The following is a 12,849-nucleotide window of genomic DNA, read 5'->3' as shown; positions in this document are numbered from 1 at the left end:
TTATAATCTCTTAATAATTTTGATGCCTTGTTCATAATCTCTATATGCAAGTCTTCCCAGAGAACATCTGCACTGCACTCAGGCACTAGAGACTCTAGACCCATTACACTGATAAAAGCATGTCTTCCAGAACTCTGGTGCTTAATATTCATACTCTGCCTCAGCAAAATTATAGCCTTATGTACATAAATATATAATATATTAATATAAACTATAACTATATACTTAATTATATTAGTATTTATTTGTTTATTGTTTATGTTATGGACTCATTTTTATTTCTGATCTCCTAGAATGTTTAAAATCAAATATATTAAATATGAAAAGTAGTTAACAGAAAGTTGAAAGCATGTTAATAACACAAAATTACCACACATATATTACTTGTTGCTATTGTAATTGACAATGGAACTTAAGGGACTATAAAGAAATCAGGCCTCCTTAGTGGACAGTAGGGTATGGTCATGAAGACATGGACTCTTTGCTGTCTATAACACTTTAGGTAAATCAACCTCTCCACTCTCAGTTTATTCATTTGGGAAATGGAGACAATGATAGTGCCAACCTCAGAGAATTAATGTGAGGATTATTTAGCAGAATAAATGTAAAGCCTCTAACATTATGTGTAATACAGACACAGAACATTAAGTACATGTTAAATAGTCTTAGTAACTCTCTGAAGTCTAGCTGTGGACTTTGCTTATTTTATAAATTTTTTTTTGTCTTGAGTAAGAGATAATGTCACTTAAGTTACCTGAAATTTTTGAAAGATCAGGAAGCAAATGGAAACAATTCAGTTAATCTATGAAGTCTTGTTCCTCCATTTGAAAATAGTGGTTGTCATTTTATATTCAGATATTTTTTTTCTACATAAAAGCTAACCTTTTATTTTGGACCAGGGCCTTTCCTTTGTTATGGGCTACATGAATGAAAGGAAAGAGCCTTTTTATAAGATACTATTCTCTGGAGAAGTCTCGGGAAGAATTACTTTGTGGCACATTCCTGATGTTCCTGTATCCAAGTTTGATGGCTCTCCTAGAGGTAAGACAGTTTCTAATCTATTTCTAATCACATGTCTTCTGAGAACTATTTTATAATTAACTCAGTGTTTTTCTCATTTGAGTAACATGAGGCTACAAATAAGACAAATTTTCTCGTGTACCACACTATGCATTAGGTGCCAACATAAAAGGAGGTATAAACATGATGTTTCTAGATCTTATACAACAATACAACCGATACAATTCAAATTAACATCAATTTAACAGGAATGATGTTTTATTCAAATGAAATGGATGCTTATATATGGATGTAGGATAGGTTGACATGCCATACTCATGTTTTTGAATTTGTCATGCCCATATCCTGTACCCTTTACAACCAGTTCCTCTATTGGTATTATTACAGCTGCTTGGAACAGGAGGGACAGATATAAACTTGGCCACTAAACCATTTGGCTCTTTGAATGATTAGATGATTTAGCATTTGCTTATTTTCATTTTTCTTAGAATACAAAACTGAAGTCATTAAAGGAAACATTATTGTGGAGAACCTTCAAGCTCCTGAGACTTAGGTATTCCAAAATGAGAAAGCCCATCTTACTCTTTTTCCCTTACTCCCAAATCATTAAGTCATCTGTGAATCATTGTCTTGGGCACAGCAGAAACACAGTCCTCCACATTTGAATTCCAAAGCACAAGTTTCTGTTACTTAACAAATTCACTGGCATAATTTTAAGGTTCTTTGTCCCAAATGTTTTCAAAACGGTTCCTAATAGTCCTAGGTTAATAAGAAAATGGCCAAAAAAAAAAAAAAAAAAAAAAAGATTTAGAACCTGGTATGGTGTATGGAAAAGTTTCTTACAAGTTCAATTTTAAGAATTAAAATGTATACCATGCCCCTGCTAAGGCCACCTAATGGTTGCCCTAGGATTTCTCATGTATGTTCCACCGCCAGCAGTGGAATTAAGGAAGCATTTACGTAACCTTCTTTATAATTAGAACAATAGAGAAGAGAAGCCAAGATGGCGGAACAGCATGGAAGTTTTTTTTGTGTCTTGTGTGAATGAAATAGAGCCAGATAAACACTAAACTATCCTGCACACCTAGAAAACTGATGTGAAGATTACACAACAATCTGCACAACCTGAACCACAGAACACAGTGGTGCAGAGAGATGAACTGGGGGAGACAGAAGCCGCGGAGGGAAGAGAGTGGTTTCTGCTTGTGGAGGGAGGACGGAGATGGTGGGGAGAATACAGGAAAAGCACCCCACCACCACCAACAAAAGCAGCTGGAGAGAAAGTGGAAAAGTGGAAACAGCCGCAGGGACTGAACTAAAAATGGAGAAAGGAGAAAGGAGAGGGTTTAAATTCCATTAAGAATGTATAAACAAGGGGAGTGCAGAGTCTGAAACTCCGCAGTTTGATAACAGCAGGTGCTCTGGTGGGAAGGGTGAATCCCCAGGAGCAGAGTGAAGTCTGGGAGGTCTTCGGACCACATGAGGAGAGGCGGTTCCCCTGCTGGGAGGACTCCCCACAGGCAAAGGTCCCATCAGACCCTGGAGAACAACCATATTTGCTGGTGCTGGAACAAGGTTGTGAAGAGTGAAGCCTGGAGCCAGATGTGTGTTGTGATTTTCCATAATCCCTGAAACGCTGCTGCTACATGATCATGTGAACTTTTTCTGGGCTGGGCTGTCACCCAGCGGCAGTTTCTGGGCATCAACAGCAGCATGGTCCCGTGAACTTTCCTGGGTACAGCCAGCACCTGGCCCTTACTTGGTGAGACCCTCCTGCAGAGGGGTAGAACGGGTCAAAGCTGCAGTCCCTCAGAAATGAGGGGTCAGGAAACACAGCTGCATCTGAGATAAAACTCAGGAGGAAGGTGCCACCTGGCAACCTGACGGCTTGGTAATGGACAGTGTAAAAGCAGGGAGTAGACAGAAGCCAGAGACAAAGGATGGGTGCGCCATTGCTAATCGGGGAGAAGAGAGTTCTGATACTAAAGACTGGGTAGCTGGGTGATGCCATTTTTACCCCTCCCACACATGTGCATACAGACCTACATGGGCCACAACAATCCACCTGAGTAAGCTAAGCAGTGTCATCTAGTGGAGAGTGGAGCCATTTCACTAGGCCCCACCCAACTTGGCCAAGCTTGCTCTTCAGGAATACCACACGTCTCCATGCCTGCTTAGTTTATGGACTATAAATTGCTTCACAGTTTGACTCCTAGGGGAAAATGATGTAATTTCAATTGTATTTCAGTCTGTTCACTGGTCCATCTATTCAATTTTCTTTTTGTTTTCTTTTTCATTTCTTTTCTTTTTCTTGAATACAGAAAGAAAATATTATTTTTATTTTCAATTTTTATTAAAAATATTTTTCTTTAATTTTTTCTACTATATTTTTTACTTTTTTGTAAATTTTTCAAATTCTATTTTACTTCCATCGATTCATTTTATTCTATTTCATTCTATTCATTATTTCAAATTTTCAAACGTTTTCCTTTTTTTTTCTTTTTCTTTTTTTCTCCCCCCACTTTTTCTCTAATCTATCAAGCTCCTTTCAACACTCAGACCAAAACACACCTAGGATCTAGCATCATTTATTTGATTTCTGTGTGTGTGTGTGTGTGTGTGTGTGTTGTTTTTAATTTTTTAATTTTAATTTGTTTTTACCTTATTCCTTTTCTTCCTTCAAAATTATGAAACAAAGGAATTCACCCAAAAGAAAAAGCAGAAAGAAACAAAAGCCAGGGACTTACTCAACAGAGATACAAGCAAGATATCTGAACCAGAATTTAGAATCATGATAATAAGAATACTAGCTGGGGTTGAAAATATATTAGAATCCCTTTCTTCAGAGATAAAAACAAAGTAAAAGCTAGTCAAGATGAAATAAAAAAATGCTATAACTGACCTTCAATCTCAAATGCTTGCCAAGGCGGCAAGAGTGGATGAGGAAGAGCAGCAAATCAGCCATATAGACAACAAACTTATGGAGAATAATGAAGCAGAAAAAAAGAGGGAGACTAAGGCAAAAGAACATGATTTAAAAATTAGAGAAATCAGTGATTCATTAAAAAGGAACAACATCAGAATCATAGGGGTCCCAGAAGATGAAGAGAGAGAAATAGGCTTAGAAGGGTTATGTGAGCAAATCATAGTGGAAAACTTTCCTAACCTGGGAAATGACACAGACATCAAAATCCAGGAAACACAGAGGACTCCCATTAGATTCAACAAAAACCGACCATCGACAAAGCACATCATAGTCTAAATCACAAAATACTCAAGCAAAGAAAGAATCATGAAAGCAGCAAGGGGAAAAAAGTCCTTAACCTACAAGGGAAGACAGATCAGGTTTGCAGCAGACCTATCCACAGAAACTTGGCAGGCCAGAAAGGAATGGCAGGATATATTCAATGTGCTAAATATGCAGCCAAAAGAAAATATGCAGCCAAGAATTCTTTATCCAGCAAGGCTGTCATTCAAAATAGAAGGAGAGATTAAAAGTTTCCCAGACAAAAAATAAAGGAGTTCATGAACACTAAACCAGCCCTGCAAGAAATTTTAAGGGGGGCTCTCTGAGAGGAGAAAAGCAATAAATGAATGAATGAATGAGCAAATTATAAATACATACATACATACATACATACATACATACATACATACATACATAAATACCAAAAGCAACAAAGACTAGAAAGGACCAGAGAACACCATCAGACACTCCCAACTCTACAAGAAACATAATGGCAATAAATTCATATGTTTCAGTACTCTCTCTAAATACCAATGGACTAAATGCTCTAATCAAAAGACATAGGGTAACAGAATGGATAAGAAAATAACAGCTATCTATATGCTGTTTACAAGAGACCCACTTTAGACCTAAAGGCACCTTCAGATTGAAAAGTAAGGGGATGGAGAACATCTATCATGCTAATGGTTGACAAAAGAAAGCCAGAGTAGCCATACTTATATCAGACAATCTAGATTTTAAAATAAGGACTGTAACAAGAGATGAAGAAGGCTGTTATATCATAATGAAGGGGTCTATCCACCAAGAAGACCTAGCAATTGTAAACATTTAAGCTCCAAATGTGTGAGCACCCAAATACATAAATCAGTTAATCACAAACATAAGAAACTCAATGATAATAATACCATCATAGTAGGGGACTTCAACACCCCACCTACAACAAAGGAGAGATCATCTAAACAGACAGTCAACAAGGAAACAATGGCTTTGAATGACACACTGGACCAGATGGACTTAACATATATATTCAGAACATTTTATCCTAAAACAGTGGAATATACATTCTTCTCCAGTGCACATGGAACATTGTCCAGAATAGATCACCAGCTGGGACATAAATCAGCCCTCAACAAGTTCAAAAGATCGAGATTATACCGTGCATATTTTCAGACCACAATGATATGAAACTCGAGATCAACCACAAGAAAAAATTTGGAAAGATAACAAATACCTGGAGACTAAAGAACATCCTACTAAAGAATGAATGGGCTAAGCAAGAAGTTAAAGAAGAAATTAAAAAGTACATGGAAGCCAATGAAAATGATAACACCACAGCCCAAAACCTCTGGGATGCAGCAAAGGCAGTCCTAAGAGGGAAGTATATAGCAATCCAGGCCTTCATACAGGAAGAAGAAAGGTCTCAGATCCACAACGTAACCTTACACCTAAAAGATCTGGGAAAAGAACAGCAAACAAAACCCAAAACCAGCAGAAGACAGGAAATAATAAAGAGTAGAGCAGAAATCAATGGTATCAAAACCAAACCAAACCAAACCAAACCAAACCAAAACAAAACAAAACAAAACAAAAACAGTAAAACAGATCAATGAAACCAGAAGCTGATTCTTTGAAGGAGTTAACAAAATTGATAAACCACTAGCCAGTTTGATCAAAAAGAAAAAGGAAAGGAGCCAAATAAATAAAATCAAGAAAGAGGAGAGATCACAACCAACATAGCAGAAATAAAAACAATAAGACAACATTATAAGCAATTACACACCAATAAAATGGGGAATCTGGAAGAAATGGACAAGTTCCTAGAAACATATAAACTACCAAAACTGAAACAGGATGAAATACAAAATTGGAACAGACCATTACCAGTAAAGAAATCAAATTAGTAATAAAAAAAAATCTCCCAAAAAAACAAGAGTCCAGGGCCAGATACCTTTCCAAGGGAACTCTACCAAACATTTAAGGAAGAGTTAAAACCTATCCTCTTGAAGCTGTTCTAAAAAATAGAAATGGGAGGAAAACTTCCAAATTCTTTCTATGAAGCCAGCATTACCTTGATTCCAAAACCAGACAAAGACCCCACTACAAAGAATAACTAAGACCAATTTCCCTGATAAACATGGATGCAAAAATCCTCAACAAGATATTAGCCAACCAGATCCAACAATACATTAAAAAAATTATTCACCACAATGAAGTGGTGAATCCTACCTGAATCCCTACCTGGGATGCAGGGCTGATTCATCACATTAATAAAAGAAAAGACAAGAACCACATGATCCTCTCAACAGATGCAAGGAAAGCATTTGACAAAATACAGCATCCTTTCTAGACAAAAACCCTCAAGAAAGTAGGAAAAAAGTATTATACCTTGAGATCATAAAAGCTATATATGAATGCCAATATCATCCTCAGTGGGGAATATCTGAGAGCTTTCCCCCTAAGGTCAGGAACAAGACCACTCTTGCCACTGTTATTCAACATAGTGTTGGAAGTCTTAGCCTCTGCAATCAGACAACACAAAGAAATAAAAGGCATCCAAATCAGCCAGGAGGAGGTCAAACTTTCACTCTTTCAAGATGACGTGATACTTAATATGGAAAACCCCAAAGATTTCAGCAAAAAACTGCTAGAACTGGTCCATGAATTCAGCAAAATGACAGGATATAAAATCAATGCACAGAAATCAGTTGCATTCCTATTCACCAACAATGAAGCAATAGAAAGAGAAATCAAGGAATTGATTCCATTTACAATTGCACCAGAAACCATAAAATACCTAGGAATAAATCTAACCAAAGAGGTGAAAAATCTATACACTGAAAACTATAGAAAGCTTATGAAAGAAATTGAAGAAGACACAAATAAATGGAAAAAGATTCCATGCTCCTCGATAGTAAGAACAAATGTTGTTAAAATGTCGATACTACCCAAAGCAATCTACATATTCAATGAAATCCCTATCAAAATAACACCAGCATTCTTCACAGAGCTAGAACAAACAATCCTAAACTTTGTATGGAACCAGAAAAGACCCCAAAGAGCCAAAGCAACCTCGAAAAGGAAAACCAAACAGGAGGCATCACAAGTCCAGACTTCAAGCTGTATTCCAAAGCTGTAATCATCAAGACAATATGGTACTGGCACAAGAACAGACACTCAGATCAATGGAACAGAACAGAAAACCCAGAAGTGGGTTCTCACAAACGTATGGCCAACTAATCTTTGACAAAGCAGGAAAGAATATTCAGTGGAATAAAGACAGTCTCTTCAGCAAGTGGTGCTGGGAAAACTGGACAGAGACATGCAGAAAATTAACCTGGACCACTTTCTTACACCATACACAAAAAGAAACTCAAAATGGATGAAAGACCTCAGTGTAAGACAGGAAGCCATCAAAATCCTCAAGGAGAAAGCAGGCAAAACCTCTTTGATCTTGGCCACAGCAACTTCGTACTCAACACATCTCTGGAGGCAAGGGAAACAAAAGCAAAAATGAACTATGGGAACCTCATCAAAATAAAAAGCTTCTGCACAGAGAAGGAAACAATCAGCAAAACTAAAAGGCAACTGACAGAATGGGAGAAGATATTTGCAAACGACCTATCAGATAAAGGGCTAGTATCCAAAATCTATAAAGAACTTATCAAACTCAACACCCAAAAAAAACCAAATAATCCAGTGAAGAAATGGTCAAAAGACATGAATAGACACTTCTCCAAAGAAGTTGGACATTCAGATGGCCATCTGCCACATGAAAAATGCTCCACATCACTCATCATCAGGGAAATACAAATCAAAACCACAATGAGGACTGAGAACAAACTGAGGGTTGATGGGGGGTGGGAGGGAGGAGAGGGTGGGTGATGGGTATTGAGGAGGGCACCTTTTGGGATGAGCACTGGGTGTTGTATGGAAACCAATTTGACAATAAATTTCATATATTAAAAAAAAAAACCACAATGAGGTACCACCTCACACTGGTCAGAATGGCTAACATTAACAACTTGGGCAAGAGCAGATGTTGGCAAGGATGTGGAGAAAGAGGATCTCTTTTGCACTGTTGGTGGGAATGCAAGCTGGTGCAGCCACTCTGGAAAACAGTATGGAGGTTCCTCAAAAAGTTAAAAATAGAACTACCCTATGATCCAGCAATTTCACTACTAGTATTTATCCAAGGGATACAGGTGTGCTGTTTCAAAGGGGCATATGCACCCCAATGTTTATAGCAGCAATATCAACAACAGCCAACGTATGGAAAAGCCCAAATATCCACTGATGGATGAATGGATAAAGAAGATGTGGTATACACACACACACACATACACACACACACACAATGGATTTTACACACACACACAGACAATGGATTTTACACACACACACACACACACACACACACACACACACAATGGATTATTACTTGGCAATCAAAAAGAGTGAAATCTTGCCATTTGCAACTACGTTGATGGAACTAGAGGGTATTAGGCTAAGCAAAATTAGTCAGAGAAAGACAAATATATGACTTCACTCATATGAGGACTTTAAGACACAGAACAGATGAACACAAGGGAATAGAAGCAAAAATAATATAAAATCAGGAAGGGGAACAAAACATAAGAGACTCTTAAATATGGAGAACAAAGAGAGGGTTGCTGGAGGGGTTGTGGGAAGGAGATGGGCTAAATGGGTAAGGGGCATTAAAGAATCTACTCCTGAAATCACTGTTGCACTATATACTAAATAACTTGGATGTAAATTTAAAAAAAAATAATAAACAGTAAAAAAAAAACCCACAATAATTAGAACCATAGATATCTACGACAATTCTTAATGCTCATCTAAGGTTTGGGCTCTAGGTTTTTCACAGTCACTGTGGCACGTGTACTGCAAGATTAGGGGTGCCCTTTAATAGAGAAATAGGTTGGCTTTAACTCACCCTCTTTGCTCCTAGATCCAAGCCTCTCTCCCTTCCTGAGCCTACTTGACAGCCAGTTCAAATGCTTGGGTGGTGAACTATATAGAATGATAACCAGTGCTCTTAGTAATTCATAGATAATTGGGGGCTTGGTATGATTTAGAGATACCCATACCCCTAATATTTAAAGAATACATTTATTCCATTTTCCTCACACAACTAACAGACCCTCAGTTTTCCTTTTTAACATTGCTGAGACAAATAGAGAACTCATGAGACTGGACCACCACTTTACATCACTGCAAGAATTTCTCTGTTCTTTTCAGTTGACCTAGGTCTAAAATGAATGCACTAATACACATCTATTCTGAGGCTCCTTGAAGGACAGGACCAAAGAGATAGCATTTTGAGTAAAGACAATACATGGCAGGAGAACTTCTCTGCATATAGCCACTGTTTGGATGGCAAAAGAGCTCTGTGTACCCCAAGGGATGGTCCCTTGATAACAGTTTCCATGTCTATGATGAATTTAAAAGCCAAATTTTCCCTTTTTGTGTGTTTTCCCTTTAGAAATACCAATAACTGACACCTGGACCCTTCAAGATAATTTTGATAAGCATCATACCATGAGCATTATCGACCATGTCCCTGGGGCTGGAACGGTGGTAGTCACTTCATCAGAGTATGTTTCAAGTCTTGATAAACTAATATGTGGCTGTGAAGATGGGACCATTTTGATTACACAGGCTTTGAATGCTGCCAAAGCAGGACTTCTAGAAGGCGGTTCTTTATTAAAAGGTCATTGAATTTTATGTAACCTTATTTATTTAATTTACTTAAGCTTCAACTTTAACAAGCTGTACTAAGAAGATTGCCGAAGCTTAAAAAATGTGCTGACATTTGCTAATTAATGTGTACATATTTGAATGTTAAAGTAAAACACATATCTGGATTTTTTTTTTTAAAGTCATTGATACAATGAGAAATATATTTCTTTTTTCCCTTGATCTTCCTGCTCCCTTCACCAAAAGCAACTGCTATTAAGTTTCCTTATACGCTTCTTGAAATTTTCTCTGCATATGCAAGTACATAGCAACATAGCAATATGCATTCTTTTAATTATATTATACAATATATTATATATTATACAAACTATACACTTTACAGAAATACCCTGAAACATAACTTAAAATATTTTGGAGCACATTCTTTATGAGTTCATTTTAAATGACTAATAATAATTAAATTTTCATTTAAAAAATCTCTTAATAATGGGTGTTTCAGTTTTTGTAGTCTTTGGCTACAACAGAAAATGCTGAATTAACCATCTTTGTACATATATATGGTCATACCTATAGTATTAGTTGCAGGAGTAGAATTACTGGATCAACACTTAGGAATATTTTTAATTTTGAAAATTTATCTAAAAATGTTCTCCATAGAACATCTGTGTACAAGTGTGTCCACTAACAGCCTATGAAAGTGACTTTTTCCCCATACCTTAGCCTACTTTGTGTGCTATTAAACTTTTTAGTATTTGCTGATCAGAACAAAATGGTATCTTCCTGTTTTAATTTTTATTTCTCTGTTAATGAAGTATAAATATGTTCTTACACATTTTTGTGTATTTCAAAAGTGAATACCTATTAAATAAAGACTGTTATGCAGAAGTTGTCTTATTTACATAAGACAAGGAAAGGAAGGAAAATGTAGGAAGTGATTGAGATTTGGGGATGTGTAGATAATATCTAATATTTTTTAATGCATGGATCCTATTAGACTGTTAGGTCCTTAAGATTTAAGGCCAAATCTCAATTTTTAAGACACACCTTGTTACCTTGCCTACCACCTGTTCTCAGCTTACTTTGACTACTTACTAAATGTTACTAACTTGTATTCAGTGATTGCCTAAAAGAGAGGAGGGATAGCAATGAACCTAGGAGAGGTATCGTACTGCTCAACAGCTCAACAGCCACGATTAAAAGTTAGTGAAAAAGCTTAAGACCTTAGCACTTTTTATGTAGGCTGGTTTTTCTCATCCAGAAAGCAAGCATAAAGCTAAACTGGACTTGAATATCTGAATTAATATTCATTAATTGGTTTGCTAAGGGGATATAAACTGAGGATGTGCCTCCTGTAAGTGAAATAACTAATGATTCTTTAACTGAAGTAATAATGATTCTTGGGGACTCTTTTTTAGTTTGTGTAAAGAGGGTTTGTAGTCTGTGGTCTTCTCTAATTTTTTTTTATTTAAATTTTTTTTTTTAGTTTTAGCTAATGATGAAGAGGCAGTATGGAAACTGAGTGTCAGTAGTCCTGTGTTCTAGAACATCTGTGGTATGAAATACCCACATTCCTACCAAGTGCTAGTGCTAGGAAACGAAGGACATTATCTTATTTATTCTACACAACAGTCTTGTGTGAAACAAGGCTATTATTGTCGCAAGTTTTTCAGATGCAGTACCTGTGGCTTAGAGGGGAAAAGCAACTTGTCATGGTGACCCATCTAGTAAGTGACATACCTAGAAAACCAAAGCATTCATGTAATAGCAAAGCAATGCTCTTAAACATTATGCTGTGCTTTTTCACACTTGGATTCAAGTCACGTAACTTCTTTGAGCCTCAGATACTTTACCTGTAAAACGAAGAGGTAGAACCAGATAATCTAATATTTTTGGAGGCAAAAATGTTCTGTGAAACTTTGCTTTTCTTTTATACTAGACTTGGTTATGCTTATTGAAAGGGCAGCAGTGATGTTCTGAGATTAATTTTTGTAGAAGCGAAATGGATGAATTGTTCACTCTTTTAGAACAGCCTTTCTTATTTGATGGCACTGGAATTAGTAACCTGCTAACATCCTTAAAGAATTGGTAGACTTCGAACAACCGGCTTTAATGCTTCATCAAAAGCATGACATAACTTATGAGGAGACACTTGCCTTTGAAATGGTCCACTGATTGGTGATTCATTTTTTTAACCAACAGCCTCGCTTTAATTATGTGTATCTTCCTTTCATTAAAATTTTATAAAAGAAAATTTCAACACTATTTCTTGAGCAAAAATAATTTTTTCATTATTTGGTGTTTCGTTGTTTTCCAGATTCCCTTCCTCATAAAGTTCTCAAAGGCCATCACCAAAGCGTTACGTCATTACTTTACCCACATGGTCTCTCTTCAAAATTAGACCAAAGTTGGCTTCTATCTGGGGACCAGGACTCATGTGTCATCTTGTGGAATATCTTCACTGAAGAAGTTTTGCATAAATTCTTTTTGGAGGCTGGTCCAGTAACAAGTCTTTTGATGTCACCAGAGAACTTCAGAGTAAGTTAAGAAAAATAGTAAAACATAACATATTTTTTTAAAAATTTACTTAGAGAGAGAACATGAGATGGGGAGGGACAGAGAGAGAGGGAAAAGGAGAATCCCAAGCAGGCTCCATGTTGTCAGCATGGAGTCCAATGTGGGGCTCAAACTCACAAACCACAAGATCTTGACCTGAGCCAAAATCAAGTCAGACGCTTAACTGAGACACCCAGGTGCCCCTAATTTAAAAGTTATATAACATTGCATGGGGCGCCTGGGTGGCTCAGTCGGTTGAGCGGCCGACTTCGGCTCAGGTCATGATCTCGCAGTCCGTGAGTTCAAGCCCC

The 12,849-nt window shown here is 37.0% G+C and overlaps 1 protein-coding gene across 4 annotated transcripts in view; it reads left to right on the top strand.

Annotated features, from left to right (window-relative positions):
* Positions 1-12,849, top strand: part of WDR72 (WD repeat domain 72) — a 206,744-nt gene that overhangs the window by 19,422 nt on the left and 174,473 nt on the right. For all 4 annotated transcript variants that reach the window (XM_040492729.1, XM_040492730.1, XM_040492727.1 and 1 more), the window contains exons 9-11: positions 900-1,041; positions 9,771-9,998; positions 12,300-12,520. In XM_040492729.1, coding sequence (XP_040348663.1) covers positions 900-1,041; positions 9,771-9,998; positions 12,300-12,520 — 591 coding nt within the window. The remainder of the gene's footprint in view (positions 1-899; positions 1,042-9,770; positions 9,999-12,299; positions 12,521-12,849) is intronic.

The sequence above is a fragment of the Herpailurus yagouaroundi genome, unplaced genomic scaffold, assembly GCF_014898765.1.
Source record: "Herpailurus yagouaroundi ecotype Mexico unplaced genomic scaffold, PumYag 184, whole genome shotgun sequence".
Classification (NCBI taxonomy): domain Eukaryota; kingdom Metazoa; phylum Chordata; class Mammalia; order Carnivora; family Felidae; genus Herpailurus; species Herpailurus yagouaroundi.
Note: the sequence above shows the minus strand (reverse complement) of the source record. Positions and strands in the feature narration are given on the sequence as shown.